The sequence below is a fragment of the Lactuca virosa genome, chromosome 2 (genome assembly GCF_052849685.1).
Source record: "Lactuca virosa cultivar CGN04683 chromosome 2, Lactuca_virosa_CGN04683_v6, whole genome shotgun sequence".
NCBI lineage: Eukaryota > Viridiplantae > Streptophyta > Magnoliopsida > Asterales > Asteraceae > Lactuca > Lactuca virosa.
Window position 1 is genome coordinate 306,438,186 of NC_136427.1, and position 24,702 is coordinate 306,462,887.

Sequence of the window (24,702 nt, forward strand, 5' to 3'; positions counted from 1 at the left end):
TTTTTCTCCTTAGGGATTGAACCCTATTGGAAAATGATTTCCCTTGAATAATTTCATTAATCAATTGAATACTATATACATAAAACAATGGGCTTATACGTACATACAAAAGGGCTAATCTAATGGGCTAAATACAAGATACATAATATACATTAATACCCCCTGCAGTTCGAGCGGTAGGAACATTCTGAAGGCTCAAACTGTTTCTAAAATCCATGAAGAGGGACGAAGGAAGCCCTTTGGTGAAGATGTCAGCATACTGAAGTGCGGAAGGGACGTGAAGGACACGAACTTGACCAGTGGCGACTTTGTCTCGAACGAAGTGAATGTTTATTTCAATATGTTTTGTCCTATGATCTTGAACCGAATTTGTGGAGAGATAGACCCGAATTTGTGGAGAGATAGACCGCACTCATATTATCACAATATACGATAGTAGTATTGGGTATGGGGGTGTATAACTCACGAAGGAGGTTCCTCAACCAGCAAGTTTCGGCGACTGCATTTATAACACCGCGGTATTTAGTTTCGGCACTTGATCTCGAGACCGTAGGTTGACGTTTAGAGGACCATGAGACCAGGTTGTCTATTAGAAAAACACAATAACCGTTGGTGGATCGGCGAGTAGATGGGAAACCGCCCTAGTCGGCATCTGAGTAGGCAATAAGACCAGTAGTTGTGGTGCGATGAAGTTGGAGACCAAGATCTAATGTACCGCGAACATAACCTAGAATGCGTTTTAACGCATGAAAATGGGGTTCACGCGGGGGGTGCATGTATAAGCAGATTTGTTGAACAGCAAAGGAAATATCTGGTCGGGTGAAGGTTAAATACTGTAAGCCTCCAGCCAAGCTGTGATAAAGAGTGGGATCAACAACGGGTGGTCCTGTATCATCGAGCTTGGACTGATTTTCTGCCGGAGTGTGATATGGATTACAATTAAGCATATTTGCTCGGTCTTGGACTTCAAGAGCATATTTACGCTGAGTAAGAAATAAGCCTTCATTGTTTGAAATTATGAGATGCCCAAAAAATACGAGATAGCTCCAAGATCGGTCATGGCAAACTCCGCAACCAGGAGTTTGATAAGATGCTGAAGAATAGATGTGGTCGATGCTGTGAGAATAATATCATCAACGTATAACAGCAAGTAAGCAGTGGCACTCCCGGATCTGAAGATATGTAAAGAAGAATCGCATTTGCTGTGTATAAATCCATGCTTCTTGAGAAATGTAGCAAACCGATTGAACCATGCCCGTGGGGCCTGCTTTAAATCATAAAGAGACTGTTTAAGATGACATACGAGATTCGGGAACTTGGGGTCATGAAATCCGGGCGGTTGATGCATATACACAGTTTCATTGAGATGTCCGTGTAAAAAAGCATTTTTAACATCAAGTTGGTGAACTAGCCAGTCACGGGATGTGGCGAGACTAAGAACCGTATGGATGGTAGCCAGTATAACAACCAGACTAAATGTTTCATCACAGTCAATCCCCGATCGTTGACTTTTACCGTTTGCAACAGGTCGTGCCTTATATCGTTATAATGAGCCATCTGCTTTGTATTTCTTTTTAAACAACCACATAGATCGAACAATATTAACATCTTTTGGTGTAGGAACAAGTACCCATGTTTCATTAGTAAGAAATGCATTAAATTCGGTTTTCATGGCATTATTCCAGTTAGGGTCCTTAAGAGCATGGAGGTGGGATCTTGGTAATGGAGATTCGGTTGTGGTGTGAAGGTTAAGTTTGGAGATGGGTTTGAAAATATCTCGTTGAGAACGGGTAACCATAGGATGTGTGTTGACGAGAATGGGATGAGAGTTTGACGGGTTGTTTTGAGTGGATGGGTTGGAGGTGGGGGATAAAGAATGAGGCGATAAGGGGCTGTTTGTAGTTGTTTCAGGAGGGCATGGGCTATTTGGAGAGGTGACGGTGTGGGGGGAGGTGTGAGGAGGAGTTGCGGTTGGAGGGGGGAATGGTGTTGGTGATTTTCGGTTGGGTGGTGTATTTGTGTTGTTGTTGTGTTGTATGCAGCATGGAGATCGGTTGGCTGATCAGGTGGCATAGGAGGAAACCATTGCCAAGGAGCTGGAAGTGAGGACTGATTAGTAGTAGCGTGAAACGCTCCCTGAGAAGTAGAGGAGCCTAGTTGGGCTGATGGGTGACGTCCAAGGATGCCGTTTGCAGGTGATTGTCGGCGGTTTTGTTGTGGTTGAGGAGCCAAATGAGGGCGTGGAACAACCCACGGTGGAGGGGCAGGCCAACCATAACCGCCCAATGATAATAGTATGGATTCCATGGAGTAGGAAGAGGGTAGCGACCGGTGGCATGGGCCTGCGACGAGGAAGACGGCGTTGATCGGCGGTTGAAGGAGTCATTGGTGCGCCAATTGGAGGAGGATCTGTTGTGCTGAGACCGTCTGGTGTCGGGCTTGTTGTTGTTGGCGACGAGCACTGTAGGAGAGGAGCATGATCATAATGAGGTGAGGGTGACGAGGTATGGTTCCTGTTGACATGGAACTCTTCAGAAACAAGTGTTGAACGTGCTCCAGAAATGAGAATGGGGGATCTTTGTGACGGATAAGCATGGAAACACTTTCAAACTTCGGGTTTAAACCGTTGAGCAAGTATGAAACCATTGTTTTTTCAGGGACTGGTGCATCAATGCTGGCTAGAAGATCGGAAATAGCTTTCATTTTCTGGCAGTATTCGGTTATAAAGCGATCGCCTTGGACTAGAGCACGCAACTCATTGTCCAGTTCAATTTCTCTTGAGTGTTTGTTGTCTCTGAAAAGGGCTTCAATGGATTCCCAGATAGAGTTGGCTGGTAATTTTGGTTTGAGGATCATGGTGAGTAATGACCGTGTCATTGTGCCATAGAGCCAAGACTTGACAAGATTGTCAAGGTTGTCCCAATCGGTGTCTGCTGCGTCTTTGGGTTTGTTTATGCCGTCAAGAAAGCCATGGACACCATAGACGCGACAATGAGTGAGAAAGAGCTCCCGCCACGCATCGTAGTTTAATTCATTTAGATCAAGAATAAGATGAACATAGGACTTGATATTGATGCAGGTGAAGGGGTTATTTTTATCAGGCATGTCTGATAGAGAAGAAGAACAGAATAGAGTAGAAGGAGATGATCGACAGGATCGAGAAAGAAGGAGAAGGTAGGGCCGGCTGGAGTATGGGTACCAAGGTTAGAAAGTCTCTGATACCATATTGGAAAATGATTTCCCTTGAATAATTTCATTAATCAATTGAATACTATATACATAAAACAATGGACTTATACGTACATACATAAGGGCTAATCTAATGGGCTAAATACAAGATACATGATATATATTAATAAACCCATGAACACCTAGTTAGTTGTTAGTTTAGAACCCGCATGTTAGCCAAGTGGGCTAGCCTCAACTTCTCCTATAAAAAGGATCATTGTAATCGATTTTTGGAATAAGAAAAATAGAAAAACAATTTTACTCTTTCAAATTTATTATAATGTCAATGAAATAATTATTTTTAACATATATTTACCAAAAAATTATAATATAATTATATTATGCGCCACTCAGTTAACAAATAATGTATTCATATCATAGTTGTTACAAAGGCATAACTTTTTTAAAATTTGAACTCAAATATTATATATAGTAGGTAAAGAATAAAGAAAAATATAATAGAGGAATAAACGAACCTAGATCTTAAAACCGTATTAAGGGAGTTTTTTAAGTAAATATATATATAGTTATATAAATATTTCACTATATAATAGAGGAACAATTTACTTCCATTGATCCTTATTTCTTTATTAATAACTTGAGAGTTTACTCGTAACACTCCGCAAGCATCATGGTTGCGACCCAGCCTAACCCAGCCTGGCCCTTCCCCGGTCCACCACTATCCATTTCTCCATTCCAATATTATTTTATTTATTTATGCTTATTATTTCTTAAAAAAGAAAATAGAAAATTAATATTCATGTTCTAACACACTGTTTTAACTCACAACTTACGAGTTCACTCACGAGTCCTAACTCATTTTCTGTATATATATATATATATATAACTTGAAAGATCGTGACAACCTTATTGAAGACTTTAACAATGGCGGGACAAAGTACGCCGTATTACACCCCCACCACCAAGCCCAACGCCACCTCCACCTCCGCCCATCTCCTCCGTAAAAACAACGTTTTATTAGCTTGTCTTGTCTTCTTCCTTTGTTCTTTCTTCTACTTATTCGGTTCATGGCAACCCCGTGTCGCCACCACTTCCACTGTCACTTCCCTCCACACCTCCACCGTAAACTCTGCCTCCACCCAATCCACCTCCTTCAACTCAACCATCGATGACACATACAAAGACCTAGACTTCTCTGCCCACCACTCCGCCGCCGCCGATGATTCCTTCACTGTAAAAACCTATCCACCCTGTTCCGTTAAGTACTCCGAATACACACCATGCACAGACCAAAAAAGATCATTGAAGTTCCCAAGAGATCGTCTTATCTACCGTGAACGACATTGCCCGGAGAAAAACGAGCTTCTTAAATGCCGTATTCCGGCGCCGTTCGGTTACAAGAATCCGTTCAAGTGGCCGACGAGTAGGGATCTCGCATGGTACGCCAATGTACCACACAAAGATCTCACCGTCGAGAAAGCCGTTCAGAATTGGATCAGGTTCGAGGGTGACCGGTTTAGATTCCCCGGCGGTGGGACCATGTTCCCTAACGGCGCTGATGCTTATATCGACGACATCGGAAAACTAATCAATCTTAACGACGGGTCGATCCGAACCGCCATTGATACGGGTTGTGGGGTAAGATTCTTTTTATGATCGATCCAAGCCAGCCGACCGTTTTATTTTAATAAATTTCGTATTTAAACGGAGAATTTTTTGGTGTTATTTTTAGGTAAATTGTCTCTGACGCCTGTTTTTATAATTTCCTAAAAAACCATTCTTAAAAATGAAATTTGCCATTTTTTTAAAGTTTTAAAATATGAAGCTACATTAAATATAGTTAAATATAGAAAGTTGATGTGACAGATTTATTAATGTTGTATATCTCTTTTGGAATATAATAAGGTTTGAAAACGTTAATGCACAGTTTTTACCTTTGACAATTTTGCAAGTAGGAACATATTAGGTACATAATTGCTGTCAATTTGATTCAGAAACAGTTATATCACAAACTTTTTGTTGTCCTTTTTGGTCCATCTACCCCACAGTTTTTATTAATTTATCTACAAGTATAATTAATGATAATTCAAAATCATGCCGTCCAGTAAGCAAATACATTGTAAAAGACAAGATTACCCGGCAATAGTGTCACGAAAAAAATATATAGTTCCTAGACAACGACTAAAATTACCATGCATTCAATGTAACGAATAAATCAATGTTGAGGAATCTGAAAAGCCGATCTCTGATTCGTCTATATGAAACTTGAAATTTAAACAAAGGTCATATATGGAAACATTATATTTATATCCTTGTGTAATATGGAAATAAAATTAACATATCATCTACTATACTAACACATGTAAAAAATATTTCGTATTATGTAATTACTAGGTGGCAAGTTGGGGGGCATATCTTCTTTCAAGAAACATCATAGCGATGTCATTTGCTCCAAGGGATACACACGAAGCGCAAGTACAATTTGCTTTAGAGCGTGGTGTTCCTGCGTTGATCGGTGTTATCGCCTCCAAGAGGCTTCCATATCCTTCAAGGGCTTTCGACATGGCTCATTGTTCTCGTTGTCTCATCCCATGGGGACAATATGGTAAATTCCCCTCCACATATATATATATATATATATATATATATATATATATATATATATATATATATATATATATATATACCCCACATGCCTGTCAATTTTAAATATTTGCATGTCGATTTTTGATTGACCATTGACAATTGAATGTATAGATGGAGTGTACTTGATTGAAGTGGATCGGGTCCTCCGACCTGGAGGATATTGGATCCTGTCCGGCCCACCAATCAATTGGGAGAATCACTGGAAAGGGTGGGAAAGAACAAAGGACGATTTGAACGAAGAACAAACCCAAATTGAGAGAGTTGCAAAGAGTCTTTGTTGGAAAAAAGTGGTCCAAAAGGGCGATCTTTCGATTTGGCAAAAACCAATCAATCATTTGAACTGTAAATCAAATCGAAAAATCTCCCAAAACACGCCTCTTTGCCCGATCCAAAATCCTGATTCTGCCTGGTTCGTCTTGATTAATTTACCATTATATATACATAATCGCGCGATTCATTCCGAATAATATGATTTCATGATCAAATACTTCCAGGTATAGAGACATAGAGACATGTTTGACTCGATTGCCAGAAGTGTCAAGCAGCGATGAAGTTGCAGGTGGGGCAATTGCAAAATGGCCAGAGAGATTACACATGGTTCCTCCTAGGGTTAGCAGTGGAAGCATCGAAGGTGTATCACCGGACATTTTCCAAGAAGATGTGTTGTTGTGGAAGAAGAGAATTGCGTACTATAAAACTGTAAATAATCAGCTCGGACAACCGGGAAGATATCGTAATCTTCTTGACATGAACGCATTCCTCGGTGGTTTTGCAGCTTCACTCGTTGATAATCCTTTATGGGTCATGAACATTGTTCCCGTTGAAGCCAAATCTGATACACTTGGTGCCATTTACGAGCGTGGACTCATTGGAACCTATCAAAGCTGGTATACGTACACACCATATATAGATAAACCACAATCTAAGCATCCTTAAAATCCACGAATTATTACTAACGAAAGTTTTTGACATAGGTGCGAGGCAATGTCTACTTACCCTAGGACGTATGATCTCATCCATGCAGATTCAATTTTTACGTTGTACAAAGACAGGTTAGTGTTAGGGTTATTGTTTTTACTTAATTAAGCTCTATATATCCAAGTGTTTTCTATCGACTTATTAATTTTTGGGGTGAAAATCAAGATTAAAAGTATGTGTACGTTACAGGTGTGAGATGGAAGATATAATGCTGGAAATGGACAGAATATTGAGGCCAGAAGGGAGTGTGATAATAAGAGATGACGTGGATTTATTGGTAAAAGTAAAAAGAATTGCAGATGGGTTAAATTGGGAAAGTCAAATAGTTGACCATGAAGATGGGCCATTGGAGAGAGAGAAGCTTCTTTTTGCTGTTAAATTATATTGGACTGCTCCTGCGGATTCTGACCAACCAACCTAAAAGTCAAAATTAGTTCAATTTCCAACTTAAAAAGTTTTATTTTTTGAAATTAGATCTAAAATTGTATTTTAATCTTATATTTTTCAGTTGCGATTATAAATACTATTTGAATTATTGTTTATAATTTTAGATAACGTGCCGCATCTTTTTTCCCATTTCATAAAATATTGTTTTAAAAACATATATGAAAATATTAAAAAGTCAATTTAGACTTTAATGCCTCCATAATTCGGCCGAATAGTCCATTAAAGCAAATTTTGATGTTATTTATTAGAGTAGAAACTAAAAGCTATTATATTAAAAAGTAAACTATTTAAGAACAATGAATATAAAATAATCTAAAGAAGTTATTTATACAAGCAAAATCGTATTTTGGAAGATTAGTTGTAACTATGTTTCACAAAAAAAAAAAAAAAAAAAATTAACCATAGAACTAAATCGAAAAAAAAGGTTAACTTATTTTTGTGGTTCGATTATAGTCAACTGATTAACTGCTTAGTTAATAAATTTTTTTCATAACTAAAACACTCGATCGGTAGATAATTTCAAAATAAGTACAGTATATGTGTTCGAAATAATCTATCAAAAAGGCCAAAACAAAGTTTAAATTTAAATTTTAACCAAAAACAATCGAGAAAGAACTACCAAAAGTAAATAAGGTTGTCATCTTCTAGTTTTTTTTATTTTAATAATTTTCCGACGAAAGGTTATCAATTTTGGACGCTCGACCATTGTTTCTTCTCATAATGCAAATTTACAGCGATAGAAGACATTATATTTTGATTCTTTATTTTGAATTTAAATATTTTGTGGCAAATAATAATAAGTACTTGCGATTCTTATTTCCTATAAATAATAACTAATTATCTCTTTATTTATGAAAAAAACAAAACTAACAAATGAATAACAAATTGCGATTATTAGTTAAAATAGACATCTTTAAATTAAATGCTGAAATTGCTTGATGTGATCCGCAATTCCTAATAATAGTTCAATATCAATTTTATATTTTAAATCTAAAGATCATCTTATACACCAAAAAGGTTTTAACCTAGCATTGTGATGTTGTCCTTAAAGATCTTTAAGGTCAATTGTTCAAATCATGTCTGGAACACGCATGAAATTAAGAATAGTTAGGATTATATTTGCTTCATCGTGATAAAAAAACATCCTCTTATTATACATAGCAAATATAAATTTTAATTTTTCGATTAACATAAAATATGAAGAGTAGGCGAACCAAAAAACCTAATTTCTCTGTTTCTAAGTTTTGGATTTTTTTGAACATCCTCGCTAAACATCTAACAGCATTGAACAGATTATTATCATTTCAAAACTATTTTATGGTTGCTAAACATATAACATCATACAAAAGATCAATATAATTTCAAAGCTATTTTATGTTTAATACTTTATTACAGTTGTTTTTAATTTAAATATAATGATCGAATATCATATCACTAGTACAAACCCATTTAATAATGCTATCAAAATGTTTGTCGATCCATATTTCTTATTTTTTTATGCGAAGGTAAAATTTATAAAAATAAACAAATAAATAACTATGGTGTTTTGTTTTTAGCAATCAAAAACTAATTAAATAAACAAACGTTCCACTTATAGAAAATGAAATTAATATTTTATTGCATAGTTGTTTGATTAACGTGGAGTGGAAGATATGATTACTAGAAAAAGACTTCTAGGGAACCTCGAAACAATGTACGAGGTAAAACGTTCATTGCAGAAGGAAATTAGGCTTTCGATCAAAGTGGTTTTTTAGAAAAATATTTATGGGGTGGGTATTCTTTTAAAAATATTTACCAAATAGCCATTTTGGAATTTAACATATAGAAGGGTTCAATTGAGAAAAAAAAAAGATTGAGAATAAAAGAATCATTCTTAGTCAATCATTTAATTAATATGTAAGCATAAATGATACGGTAATATGATATAATAGCCTTCAATTATAGATATGTACCTGTGGAAAATTAGATAATCGTTCAAATTTATTCTTAATCGATCGTTTATCATCTAAATTTCTCCTCCAACCTTTAACAATCATCCAAAAATTTTCAATTAAACTCTCGATCAACGTCATCCAGTGTTAATCAATCATCGATCTTCGTCAATAGCACGTTTATCAACACCATTCAACAATAGATAACAAAAATTCATTTTTGGTTCTTTCAATCAAACATTTAATTCTGCTTGAATACGAACATATCTTCAACATCTACGATTAATTATATTCTCAACGTCATTAGGTCAACATCAACACCATTTAAAAAAGCTAACTTGTATGCATTCCAACTGTTTGATGAAATGCATAAACTAAATTACCATGTTATATTCACATATGAATATGTTTTCGCACCTGAACAAATATATGATTATTAAAATACAAAACAAATATGCAAGTCTGTACGTTATTCATATGTGAATAATATATGAAAATTCTATATATTTGTGAAAACACCTTGTAATATTCATATGTGAATATACTATGTAATATTTACATATGAATATACAATCTATTATTAATAAGTGAATATATCATCTAATATTCACAAATGAATATATTATGTAATATTCAGATGTGATATACCATGTAATACTATGTAATATTCACATATGAAAATACAATCTAATGTTCATTAGTGAATATATCATCTAGTATTCACATGTGAATATACCTTGTAATATCACATGTAAATATACAATATAAACAACATACATATAATATTCACATATGATTATACATTCGTGTGTGAATATACCATGTGATAATTAGAATGTGATAAGTTGCTATTATTATAAACTAATGATATATTTTTATTATAAACTTTTTTTTTATGTGTATTCACATGCTTGTCAGGAATGGTTATATCTCAATAAATGAATAACATTTCAATCAATGGTTGGTTCATATTTCAATAGTTGACGATTGGTTGGTACAAATGAGAATATATCATTGACGAAGACAATATATTTTTATATTTATGTGTAAATGTTATACAATTTAATATATTCTTCATTTTGATCGTGTTAAATACAAATGTGAATGATATTCATTAACCAATACGATGTTGTTTGTCTTACTATAATATTGAATTTACATGTAAAATAATATTGTTACAATATACAAAAAAAAACTTTTCACAAACCAATTCTTGTAGTGTATTATTTATTTTTATATATAAATGTTGTATTCACAGATGAATAAATTAACATGTATAGTTTATTCACATAAATAAAAATAATAGATTATAATGATCTTTTTACTAGTGAGATTGGAGTTAGTAACATCGTCAATAAATATGTCGTAATGATTTCTAAACTTTATTCATATATGAATTGGATAACATGTCATGATGATGTCATTACTAGTAGGAATGAAAATTTAGTGACATCATCAAAAATTTGCCGCAATGAAGTTTAGTCTCAGAATTGGACGAAATTCGTATATTTGATGTAAATGGTGCGATTTATAAAACTCACAACTTCGCCATGACGTACGGTGTTTTTCGTCAATTCGGGACTGTTTAGGGCTTCAAAATGACATTTTTTTATTTTTATAATTTTTCGGAAAAAAATTATCATTTATTCATAAATAAATGTAACAGTAATAAAAAAATGCTTATATGATTATTTTATTAACCATAAAAAGCTTAATTATATGTGAATAAATATACATTCTTAATGAATACTTTTTTTTTATATTTATGTTTTATACATTTTGTACTTCTCGGTTTTATTGATAGTTTTATTCATCCCCGATCCTAGTAAAACAGTACCTTTATGTCAGGTGACATTTTCTCAGCCCTTCCTAATGCTTTTTTCTCCGCCTGTTAGGTGTGTCAAACCTAACAAATAATAGGGGTACAACAGACTCCAAATACACTGTTTTAATGCACTAAAAAGTAGTACAAGGCAAGTGGGGTTGAACCACAGAGACACGTGATAAAAGTCTATACCTCTTTGCGCAATGTACTTTGGTCAGAAATGGGGTTTTGTTTGCAAAAGTCAAATAAAGAAAATAACAATCAACTTTGAAACATACAGAAAATGAAATAGATTTGTAAACAAATTGTAAAAGTATTTCCAGTTCTAGTTCTCAATGTTGTCATTTAACCTGATTATGACTTGATGTAATTTGTGATTACTATTCTAAGTTGGTACTGAAAGATATTAACACGCTTTAATACCTCTCGCTTGCCAAATTATCTAGCCAAAACACGTTCTTTGACTAGACCTAACTTTACTAATTCAACCTAAACACGCTCTTAGATTGTATTGAAAAACTGCATTAAGTTTTGTACAAGCTTCCCAACAATGTCCATTTCTTCTCATACGCTCGGAAGTGTGAAACATGTGATAAATGTTCTACAATAAGAAAATCTATTGTTTGTTACCAATCATTAATTTGTAGAACGATTAGGTTCCCTAAAAGTTAATTAACTACACAAAAATTCAATTCATGAAAGTGGCCAATCAAACACAAATCAAATTTAAGGATTCTAGTTTAAACAAGAACATAATCACTAGAATAGAATCACAAATCAAACATCAAATCACATGCTTCAAGTCAAGCAATCAACATGTTTTAAACAAGAACTAGAAACTAGGGTTTCTTAGCCACACATGGCTAAGAACAAATCAAACAAGAATAAAGATGGAATTCAAATGTTTAATGCTTACAAAAAACAAAATCAAAAGTGTTTGCAATGATTATGTCTTCTCAAAAGCTCCAAGAATTCTCCCAAAATCGCCCAAGATCGCCCAAAACTGCTCCAAAAACCGTTCTTCCCTTCAAAATGACGTTCTTCTGTTTTTAATTAAAATTCACGTGCTTTCCGTAAGACCATGCGTTTTTAGCATGGTCATGCCTTTTGCCCATGTGTTTTTGGCATGACCATTTGTCTTGACCATGTGTTTTTGGCATGGCCCATGCTTTTTTCTAAAAATCAAATAAGTCTTCAGTGTTGGCTCCATCTTCAATCTAGCTTCACCATGAGTCATGTTGCTCAAATATGAGATGATAAAGGACAAACACGACCCGTGTCAGTGTGACAAGAACCACATTTCAAACATAGTCCTTTGCTATGATGACAATGCAACAATGACTCGGGTTATGTCTTCATGTTTTCTGCCATGGAATGACCGGTTCATCTTCCCTTCATGCTCCAAAGCTCCAAGTTCCATGCTCCATGCTCCATGCTCCAAGTTCCATCCTCCATGCTCCATGCATCTAAGCTCCAAGCTCCATGCCCCATAATGCCTACAAAATAAATCAAAAAATAGTGAAGACCCAGACATTCTTAATGAAATATGCTATTGCCCAAATAATTAACTAAATGCAAGAATTATGAAGTAGAATGCTATGAAAGGATAGAAATAAACATGCAAAATAGGTGCATAAAATGCACCTATCACCGCCCAAATTTACAAAGTGAATTTATGATTTTACCCTTCTGCTCCTTTACACTCTAATGGCATAAAAACCCGTCCAAATAATTAGGGATTTTTGATGATTCAATTTCAAACCCGAAGTAACTAATATCCCAAATAATCAGGGATTTTGTTTCCTTTCTAAGTTCCATTTGAGAACGATGTAATAGACAAGAAATACGTAATCTTCTCCAAATTTGAAATCTATTAGTTAGGGCTTCAAGCTGCATATATCTAATGCATACTTACTATGTATTTCATATACATCTCCATCGAAACCATCTCCCCCACCTTCATCTCTCTCATCCCAATATACCCCTCTGGTTCTCACATCTTTGTAAGTGTTCCTGTCACTAACACTCTATTTTTCCCTAACCACTTCATACATAAACTCTAGTAAGCAGCAACAATAGTAATCCTCTTCTTGATTACAAAAATGAGAGCTCCAATCTGAGGAGGTATGTTTCTCCATGTAATGCCAACAATCATTTTATTTTCTTTATTGGTGTGATATTTATATTAAACAAATTTGGGAATCTTTGATTGTAGGACGTGGTGGAAGCTATGGTTTCAGGGGTTAACATGGAGATGGAGGCGGTAGACGAGGTAAAAGGAGACGAGGTTATTAGAAGGTGAGGTTATTGGTAACCTTTTGTTTCTTTCAACAATCGTTGAATCAGTAAGATATTATTTTAGTGGTAACCTCTCTGACTCCTAATTGTATGACAAACTTGGTTGATTTTTTTATGCGGAATAAGTGTTCTTTTTGTACAGAACAAGTGTTCGATAAAATGTCTCACAACCGATTCTGTCATTTTACATGTTTTTGTTAAGAATTATTTATGAATATGTGATGCCTCCTGAGACTGATCACGAGCATTGGGTTTATTCCGGTTTCTGGTAAATACATTTTGTTAAGTATTGTTGGAAAAAATTAGATATGTGATTTCGTATGTATTGTAGATATTGACAAATCAATAATAAACAATGGATTTCACCAATCCTAGATGTCAGGTTCACCTTTTCTCTTCTTTCATCTTCATGAAACTGTTGTTTTAACTCAACATTTATTTTTCTATATTTTTCCTAAATTGATTACGTTCTAGATGAGCCCTCAGTTGGGTTTCTCTTTACTAGATGGGTTTGTTGATTTGATAACGTTTTCTTCACAATGTGATGTGCAAAAGGTTTGGTTATGAAGTGAGACCTATAGATCTGGACATTGTTAGGAAGTCTTGGCGAGGAGAGATAGGGTGCAACCTAATTCTAAAGAATAAGAAGCTTAGTATTACAAACTATAGGTTTTCCTCTCATTTAGTTTTACTTATTAATATGCACAATGTTGTAAAACTCCCCGAGTTGGCCGATTACTCCTTCGAGTACTCGCTACTCGGTCCCTTACTGAGGCGAGTTACAGAATCCTGAGTACTCCCTGAAAAACCTCTTACTGAACTGAGCAGTGTTGTAAAACTCGGTCAAATCGGTGATTAGTATGTATAATATACTTAATTATTTATTATTTAACACACTCACATATGATTATTACTATACATATATCTTAAATTTTCAGTAATTATTCACGAAGTTAAACCATTATGTGTTTTTCAGTTTTTGAGTATTCATATTTATCTAATTTTGTTATATATTTCAATCAACTTATAATTTTAACTTATGATTTTGACATATATAATTTCCCTAAAAATATTTCTACATGAATTACTAAATCTGAGTACTCCTCGAGTACTCGCTACTCGGTAGTCGGCCGAACAAGCACCGAGTAACAAGTTCTACAACCTTGAATATGCACTCTATAAAATGAACCCAATTATGGATTTTTGTTTTTAATTTTTTAATCATTAGACATCATAAATTGAAAAGTTTGTTGAATTATAGAACACAAGAACTTCTTTGTATCTGGACGACATGTAATTGGTATCTTCTTCAAGTTTCAAGGTTGTAATTCAACGAAATTAAAGTAGGATTGTTTGATAAACATACGAAGAAAGTACCTATATTTTTTGCATTTATTATTAACATATATCAAAGGTTATGTAAAACTTGACAGGATCATGCTAAACATCCGATGGTTCAAAAGCAAGGTCTAGAATTTTGTATTTGTTACAACTACAAATGGATTGGCGATTGATTTAGAGGCATTTTGAACCTAATTTTTTAGGTACGTTTCATTGTTGAGTTCTTTTCACTAAAAATTTTTAGTTGATCTTTTTTGAAGTACAAATATAAATGTATAATGACTTTTCAGATGTCATTAAGATAAATGCTTAAAATATTGTCAAAAATACATTCAATGCTTTCGACAATCATCATGTTTTTGGACCTAACACTTGAATTTAGTTGGCAATTAGGAATATGGTCTCAGGAAAAGCCTTATCATTGTGAATTTGGCAATAAAACTTGTAAGATATATGTATTTAGACATTGGCATGTCATTTTCTTCCTGCTCTTCTTTTCTATGCGATTTAGTAATTGTAGTATTTGGCTTCCATAAACCAATCTAAGTTATCTAAGTTAATCAAATAACTAAATATCTTTTTTATACTCAGGTTCTTTAATATGCTAAAATTCATTTTTAACCATGAACAAACATCAATCATATTTTAATTATTTGTATGCAGATTGTTGTAGGTATACCTACAGATATCATACTAAGATACAACAACTTTGCAATTTTTTTTCACAACAGGTTGATATATTTCAGAAAATATGTTTTCCTCCTCACACACCATTTATGTAATTTATACACATATTAAAAAAGAATTCCCTTAGGAACAGTGTTGTTAGTAAAAAAAATTCACTTTCTTTTTACCTCTAACCGTTGTGCCTTTTACTATATGTATATATATTTTTAGTCCTGCTTATTGCCTTATTCTGTGGGTCCCTGAGGGGTTATATTTGTTCGTCGGTGGGTATGTTTGGGTAATCAGAACGGGATGGTGGAATGCTGAGCTATTGTTTACGTGGTCTTTTGGTGGGCTTTTACGATTGACAACTGTCCTTAGTCGGTGGGAGTTTCTATTTGCTTCGTCTCTTCCGTTTTGCTCTCTAGGTATGGTTTTTGCTAATCGGTCGATTTTGCATCTACCAAGAGACCGTTTTCTTTGATAGTTTCTAAATTTCATTGCCTTCTTTTATGGGTTCCGATTTTGACTTATATTGAGGCGATGATGAGTTTGAGTTGTGAAAAAAGTTTGTGTATCATGTGAAATTGAAAGCCGTTTTTTGGCATGGCATCTCGGAAGGCATAACCGATTGAAATATGCAACCGATGTTTGTAGCCATACCGGTCTTTCATTCCATTTTTCTGAGCCTCCTTTACGAACAATACATGTCATGTATTCGATGAATGTCCACTGTTGCTTTTCGATTGCTTTGTGTTTTTGTTAGTTTTGTATTGTTTATGTGTTTGCTGAAGGAGAAATATGAGGCTCAAGGTGTTGTTGCAGTCTATATGTTGGATGAAATGCCTCAAAGAGTTTATAACTGATGTTTTTGGGTTAATTTGTGATTACAAAAATTAGGGTGCATCTAACTCATGGAGAAACAAAGACGATCTTCGAAGTAGTGTATACTATGTTTAAATTTCCGTCCAACATACAACTTCTTTGAGTGACTGACGTTAAAAAAAAATTATTTCCCGTTTTCAGTTTGCAACCTAGTGTCCAACAACAGTTACAGAGCCAAGAGGACTATGAAGGTGGCTTCAAATATTTTTATGAAAAACTATTGTTGGTTCTCTAATTTACTTCCACAATTTCATTTTAAGTATGCAATTCTACATTTATATGTTTTTATATTATTTGATTATATCCCTGAACCATTGTTTTTATATGTGATGTTGCCTTTAAAATATGCAACAACGGTTGAAACGGATCGGATCTTGTGTTCATAACAATAGGAATGGGAAGTGGGACAGAATTTGGAGTTGCTCCAGTTGTGCCCACACAGCAAAAGAAACAGGATATTTGTTCTACTGAGTGTCTATAAAAACTTGAAATTATTTCAATGTTATGAGTTATTTACCCTTTTGGCATGAATCTAACAACCAAATGTTATGTTTCTTGCAGTCAAATCTTTGATCTTTTCACCTACATACCATTCAGGACTTTTATGATAACGGGCCAGAAGAGGGGACCTTGGCATCTTCTTTAGTGGTAAACACCTCTAATCCAATTATCATGACGATTGATGTTCTATTTATGTGTAAACTGATTCCAAATTGTTTGTTGCAATGTATCTATTGAGACCATACATTAAAACCTTTTCTTGTGACAGTCATAAATATTAGAGAAAGTTGAATACTTTGTCACAAAATAGAAACTGGAGGGGAGACTTTAGAGATATATGATGAGATGTATGGTGGGACAAATCAAACTTTTAATTTTTCTGAGTTCATTTTCATATAGAAATAGATGAGAAGGAGAATTAGCGTACACATAGGATTTAAATGAGGTCTTAAACTTTGAACTATTTTTTATAAATTAAAGTGGTTCACTATTTTGATTATTTTTAATATAGCTGTCGGTTTAAGGGGGAAAGAAGAAACAGCTACAGACTTCTCTTTTTGTCTCAAAAGTAACAAAAAAAGATCAACAAATATGTGCAGGTGTTTAGGAGGTCACTGTTGTTGGTTTTTTTTTTTTGTGGTTACTATAAATACATTTTTAAGTTTTGACAAAGTAAGTATCATTCGATTTTCATGGATCGTTTCTAATTGAAAGATTGAAAAATCCACTTTAGTTTTGACATTTCCTTCCTGACAGAAGGGCAAAAAGGTCCAAATGAAAAACGAATTTATGGAAAATTGCCAGGAAAAGCCTGTTTCTTTAAGTTTTTTTTATGTATCCTTCTCCCAATAACAATACTAATAAAGTAGCTAACTGAAAATGGTGACTGAAATTAGATCCTTTGATTTGATTAACAGGACACATATATTTGATAATTTTACCCTTATAGTTAAAGTATGTTTTCCCTGATGGAATGGAATGGATCATTCCTGAAGAAAGGTGATTCATTCCATTTTGTTATTTTCATTGTCTTTTTTATTTCATTCCATCATTGAGTGGAATGAAAAATTGCAATATAACCCTTATGTTATTTATCTAATTTTTAATGACACATTTTTGTGACAATTTTACCCTTATAGTTAAAAAGAGTAAAATAGGTTGTGATTTCCTTCGATTTATCCTTCTAGTTAGGATAATGTATCGAATATAGATAAAGTTATAAAATGTAGAACACCAAAACCAAAAACTATAACAAATTCACCTGCATATTTGTTACTTTTTAACTTTTTTTTCGTCTACGGAGGTTGGCAAATTCAGTGATTATCTGAGGGCAAATATTTATTGTCTGGATTCTGGGATATTTAATATTTTGACGATGATATCATATTACTTTCCGGTTTGTTATATGAATCTCAACAATATGTGAGTTTTGTTAATCTTCACACTTTTCCTTCCAAAATTTATCTCACAGCTTAACGTTTTGTCAAATTTCTCTCAAAACTTGACAGAATTCATAGGAAATTACAATCACAATTAATCAGACTTTTTTTAAAAAAAATAAGAAGAATTTCCAGTTTCTCTATCCACTGGACCTTACACGGAAACAAATTCATTTCTGAAATAAGTTCTCAGTTCTAGGATTTCACATATGTAAGTTTTTAGTTATAGAAACTTAGTTATCTAATTTGCTTTAGGATTCACTATTTTGTAATTTTATGATATTGGTAGCTATAGCTTTTCCAAATGAAATTTTTATAATGTTTGCATCCAATTCTGAAGATTTGTTGCTGATATTTTCCATGAGTTGCAAAGTGACAACACCTTCCGTAAGGGGCTCAACAGATTCAGTATTCAAAAGCCATAGGATGATATGAAACCATTATCATGGTTGTATAGCATAACTCATTTTTATGTAAAGAAATATAAGTACATTGCTATTATGAGAAAATTGTTGTAAAGACGTTGCAGTTATGTATATACAAATGTAAGTCCATTGTTGCTATGGGTAAAAAAAGGCACAAACATCTGACTCGTGCGTTGCATGGGCATCTTCCCTAGTTTATATGAATAACTCTCTTAAGTACATGAAAGATGTAAGATCTTTAAATAGTTTTGTTGGATTTACGTGCAGATCCAAACCAATCCGCGAATGAAAAATATATATATTTCTTTTTTCAGTCGTAGCACTTTTTCCGACTCAAGTAACATTGACATACAAATATTTAATGAAAAAAAGGAAGACTATTTCGTTCCTTCACACTATAAAACAACAATTTCTTCCCTCTAAAACTCTCAAGAGCAGATCTTCCACTACATGATGTTTAGAAAGATCATTTCTTCCCCCCTCCAAGTCATAGTCAAGAAAATTTATACGCATAACCATTTTGTACTTTTGGTTGCTAAATAAATTGGATTACACTTTTAGTCCCTATTTTGGAGTTTTGTTAATGATTTTGGTCCCTGTTAAGAAAGAAATGACCACATTGTTATAATATTGTACTTTTGGAATTTTTCTTATTTAACTATCGTGTCTTAAAAAAATCCTTCCAAATATGGCATTGTACCTTTAAATCATGGGAAAACTGATTTCCTTTCAGCTGTTTATTACATCATGTACTTTTTATCTTCTGATTTTTTTTTGCTAATTTGGATATTTGAATCCGAGGAGAAACAACTGTGATTTAAACAACATCAGAACGTAGGTTACCAATTTAAAGGTTAAAAATATGACAAAAAAACATCAAGAAGTGGATTACCACTTATGTTGATAAATATGCTTTGTATTTATGGATTACCACTTATGTTGATAAATATGCTTTGTATTTATGTTTCAGTGCTTATATTCGAGCTTTATACCTATAAGTAATAAGACATTTATAAATATATTTTCTTATTTCCAACTTATTTACTTTTTATCTCATTTGTTGCCCTTATGCCAACAGTGAAAAAAAGTACTAAGTCAAATCAGATAAGAAATAGTAATATCCTTTTGTTGGTTTATCAAAGTCACCATTTTATACTTCCTATATATATATATATATATATATATATATATATATATATATATATATATATATATATATATATATATTCTTATTTTCAGTATTATTTACAAATTATGTTATTTGTTACCCCTATACCAATAGTAAAAAAAAAGTAAGAATAAAAAATATACAAAGTCAAATCATGCAATAAATTGCAATGTACTTTGATTCATTTGTCAAAAATCATCATTTTATATTTCTTACATGTATTTTATTATTTCAACCTTATTTACATTTTATCCCATTTGTTCCCCTATGCTCATTTATTGCCCTATACCTATAGTATATTTGTAAATTAATAAATTGTTTTTGTTGCAAATATTTTATTAGTCATTGTGATTTTGAATTATGAATGAAAGTTTTTTTTCTCTACTGTGGAATAAAAATGAGGAGTGATTGAGATAGTGGAGTTGGAGATTTATTGGGGTGGTAAGTTACAATGGGAAAAATGACGTTTTAGCCGACAAAACATTTTTTCTTCCCAAAAATCATGCACCAAAGGATTTAATAAAAATAAATATTTTTTTACACCCTACGTGCTTGTCTTGTGAGTGCGACACACCTTTTATATATTTAATAAAAATAAACCTTCAAAACTGATAATATGTTGTAGTGGCGGAGCTGGATGGGGCGTTGGGGGTACTACAGTATCCCCAAAAAATTGTTTTATATATGTATATATATATATATATATATATATATATATATATATATATATTGTTTGTAAACATGTTTTTTGTTATTGTAGCCCCAACTAAAGAGATTATAACATGTTTTTTAATGTCTAATATTGGATTACTACATATATAATATATTGACAATGTTTGTACCACCATATCAAAATTCCTGGTTCCGCCACTGATATGTTGCATTATACAAACTCATTACTTTTATAAAATAGGAGGATTTACATGTGTAATTAAATACTTACAAATTACAAAGTTATTAAAAAAAAATACAATATTACAATTCATAAGTTTTTCTAAATTAATTATATATTATTCTATTACGTAATCAAATTTTTAATTCTATTAAAATTAACAACCGTGGGTTCCACGAGTTTTAACCTAGTTTATGAATAATACATATATATTCACATTTGATTATTACATTTATTCATTTGTGAATATTGCATATATTCACATATGGATATAATCCTTATAAGTTATTCACATATGAATTATAAACTTGCTTAGGACCTCAAAACGACGTACTTTCATTATTTGATTTTCCAAAAAAAAGCGTTATCATTTATGAATATTACCTGTATTCATTTGTGAATATTACATATATTCACATGTGAATTTAATTTTTATATGTTATTCACATATGAATTACATACTTGCTCTGTGTTTTTAAAATATATACATTGATTCTCGTGTAAAGACATATTCACTTGTGAATATTACGTGATATATTTAGTTTGTGCATTACATCGAGCAGTTGGCGTGCAAATAAATTGTAACATCCATAAAATTCATGAAAATTTAAAACTTAGTCAAGCATTCAAAAACCATTATTTATTACAAAATGTTTTCAAAATAGTTTCATATTAGAGTACCCCAGAAATCAAATCATAAAAAGTGAGGACGTACACGATCATGTCTTCGCCTTCCCGCGATCATCTGAAGTACCTGAAACAAAATCCAAAATTGTAAGCCCGAAGCTTAGTGAGTTCCCCCAAAATACCAACGCCATACAAATCATAGCCATATCATAGCAAGTAAACAAACAACATGCATAATGAGCCATCAACTTGACTGGTCCGCATCACAGGGCCATCATCCTATCTGGACCGCTCGACGAGCCATCGGCACGTCTGGACCGCCTCACATGCCTTCAGCCTATCCGGAATGCTCGTCAGGCATCCGGTCTGACTAGTATGCCCTTATCGGGTCTACAGTCTCTCCGCTCCTCCCTGGGTTTGTTGGCCTCCAGCATAAAGCAAGTCTAACTCAACCTATCCCCAATCACACAATCAACACATAAATATCAAACGCTAACATATACAACAGTCAACCCGATCTAACAGATCACTAATCATAACATCATCCTATATACTAGGATACCGACCTAACATGTCACTAACATAGCATCATCCTATATACCAGGATACCGACCTAACATGTCACTAAGCATATCAACATGCAATAAACCCGGATACAGATCCGAAAAGGGCCGGCATTGGTGCCTTCGACCTTGTTAGTATAGTAAGGACAACTCCTCTCACATTGTTGAAGTCCCATAGGCATAACCCTAGCTGTTGGATGATAGATTCCCGGACTGTCAACATCAAACAACACCCAGTTAACAATTGGGTTCCAAGCCCAAGGTCCAACTTACACTCCAAAGGCCCAAAAGTCAAATAATGAACCAAAGTCCAACATATAGTCTAATTTTCCAAATTTGGCCCAAACCCCTGATATGGGCCTAACCCTAAAACCCATCTAAATATTCTAGTCCATATACTTGTTCTTGGATGGCCCATCAATAGCCCAATCACCAAAGCCCAACAAATGGCCCAAGCAAAATTAGGGTTTTCATATAAAATGACGATTAGGGTTAAGTGCTCTTACTTAACCCATTAAGGACTTAATCCATTAAGTCCATCATCTTACTAGGTAAATCATACGCTGTGATCGGGTGTAATTCATAATTCAATTCCAATGGCCCAAAACGTGGGTTCCGATAAGTCTAAACCAACAAATCCAAAATTAGGGTTTTCTAAACCTTAATTAGGGTTTCCAACCCAATCGTGTGCCCATTAGTCAAATGGTTAGGTTTTTAGGTCAATTAGGGTTAAATAAGTCGGGAACCACCCACTACCACCTCGGGTAGTAGTGGTCAACGGCGACCACCACCTCGTGGTGGTGGTTATGATTTTTTTTTGCTAAAAATGTCCAAACATCCCAAAATAACAAGCACACACACAAAAGTACAAAGCCACCCAAGGTGACAGCTGGTGGCGACAGAATGACGGCGTAAGGTGGCAACCATCACCTAAATACACAATAAACACACACCCACAACCACCCTCGTGGTGGCAGGTGATGGTAGAAGGTGACAGCCACCACCTCACGGTGGTGGCGGTGGTGGGGTTTTTCTTGTAATGTCCAGCCAAGCAGCACCCATCCAACGATACACACACACAGAGCAGGAACACACACACACATGTGCCCAGAACATTAACACCACCACCCACCTAGTGGCGCACGGTGGCGGCAGTGGGCTGAGCTTGCAAGCGGCAGCAGCGCTAGCGGTCGGCGGCACTACGACTGTGGATAGCGGAGAAGAGACGCGACCCAAAACGAGCAATAACAACCTCCACGACTGAATCAACAAAGGCATCGATCTCCGTCTTCGTCGGCACTACTCGTGAAGACAACAACTACGAGTCGGAAAGGAAATGAGGGCAGTCGGGATGAGATCACATCGAACAATAACAAAATATAACCGCCAATGTTAGTGGCGGCTTCGTCTTCAACGATCGGGCACAATGGCGACAACAATGTAATAGTGGGAGGAGGTGGCGACGACGACTGTAGGGAAATCTAACGAGCAAACAGCGACAACAACACACACAACTTCGTTTCCCGGTGGTCCTCGTTGTCGCCGACAACAAGAGCTTCAGCGGTGGTTTGCGACTTTGACAGTAGCGGGTAGCGGTGTCGGAGATCATAGGAAGCAGGGTGGCGGATGGTGTAGGATATTAGGGTTAGGGTTAGGGACGCATGGTGACGGGTTATATGCTCCCGCTTATGTGATAATCTTTTCCCATAATACACTTTCAGCCCCTCCATGACAATTCCTTTAAGCTTTAGTCCATATTTTACCATTCAGCCCCCAACTTCTGAAATTTTTTACAAAACCAATCCAGAACTTACACTTTTAACCCCCGAAACTCCAAAGCATATCATTTGCACGTTTGGTCCCTAACTTTTTTTTTTGCACTCGGATCGTCCCTGTGGTTTGATTTTATTGCGTTTTTCATCCCTTACATACATAAAGTTAGGGACCAAATGTGCAATTTTGACCAAACCATAAGGACGAAAAACGCAACAAAATCAAACCACATGGACGATCTAAATGCAAAAAAAAAAGTTAGGGACCAAACGTGCAATTTTGACCAAACTATAGGGACGATTTCAGTAATTTACTCATTTATTTATTTAATTACTCTATTTTCAAACGGAATGTTGCAACTCCCCCCACTTAAATTAGATCTCATCCTCGAAATCATTCCTTACAATTCCTGACACGCCAAATAACTTGAGCAACACAGCCACAACCACAAGGATACCCCGACCTTTCCAAGGAAATCGTAACCAACCCTTGTAGGGTTCTGAAACCCAAAGATGAACGAATTCCTTGCAATATGATCACATTTACTCAATCTGAAATCTGAAGTCTCGAGATGCTTTGGCTCCCTGACAAACCGGCCACACTGAATCATTGCCGAATTCATTATACTTAACTTCCAACTAGCTACTCAACTTCTGATAACCCGAGGTTCCTACTAAAAGATAGAGTCACATACCGAGTTTCCCTGCAGAATACTTATACGTGACAGAAGCTCAGATAATCCTTCAAGTAAGAGACTTATCCCTGTAACGATTAAGACTCAGACAAAAGCTGCACAATATGGTCAAATCAAGTATTCTGAGGTTATTTAATCCTGCTGTAAAAGGCTTGACACCTCCCAGCCCACAAGCTACTCCCATAAAGATCCCAAATCACTACCACTACTCAGAACATCACACTACCTCCTAGCTATTTTCCTTAGCAACTGAGGCTTCCCCAGATCTAGCTTGTCTGTCCACATTCGGAATATCAGATTCTTGCTCGGTTGCTGAGCCAACAAGCAGCCTTGCGTTCGCCCCACACAACATTCGAATGAAACCTCGTCTAACAATAACTGCCCTATCCATACTGCCACTCATGGTTCCTTCCA

The 24,702-nt window shown here is 34.7% G+C and overlaps 2 protein-coding genes across 2 annotated transcripts; one reads left to right on the forward strand and one right to left on the reverse strand.

Moving 5' to 3' along the window:
- Positions 1 to 2,382: 2,382 nt before the first annotated feature.
- Positions 2,383 to 3,105, reverse strand: LOC145158749 (uncharacterized). The gene has a single exon (XM_079077602.1). The coding sequence runs from the start codon at positions 3,103 to 3,105 to the stop codon at positions 2,383 to 2,385; it is 723 nt and encodes a 240-aa protein (XP_078933728.1).
- A 984-nt stretch (positions 3,106 to 4,089) lies between these two features.
- On the forward strand, positions 4,090 to 7,377 carry LOC145161603 (putative methyltransferase PMT16). Its single transcript, XM_079081158.1, has 6 exons — positions 4,090 to 4,827; positions 5,584 to 5,794; positions 5,947 to 6,244; positions 6,330 to 6,722; positions 6,810 to 6,887; positions 7,003 to 7,377. The coding sequence occupies exons 1-6, from the start codon at positions 4,114 to 4,116 to the stop codon at positions 7,232 to 7,234; spliced, it is 1,926 nt and encodes a 641-aa protein (XP_078937284.1). The 5' UTR covers positions 4,090 to 4,113; the 3' UTR covers positions 7,235 to 7,377.
- The last annotated feature ends 17,325 nt before the right edge of the window (positions 7,378 to 24,702 follow it).

What these genes read in the sequence shown, in the direction of transcription:
- LOC145158749 (XM_079077602.1), bottom strand. Translation starts at nt 3,105, where the DNA reads ATGCCTGATAAAAATAACCCCTTCACCTGCATCAATATCAAGTCCTAT.
- LOC145161603 (XM_079081158.1), top strand. Translation starts at nt 4,114, where the DNA reads ATGGCGGGACAAAGTACGCCGTATTACACCCCCACCACCAAGCCCAAC. An exon ending in ATTGGAACCTATCAAAGCTG is followed by an intron (nt 6,723 to 6,809) that starts GTATACGTACAC and finishes TTTTTGACATAG; the next exon opens with GTGCGAGGCAATGTCTACTT. An exon ending in TTTACGTTGTACAAAGACAG is followed by an intron (nt 6,888 to 7,002) that starts GTTAGTGTTAGG and finishes TGTACGTTACAG; the next exon opens with GTGTGAGATGGAAGATATAA.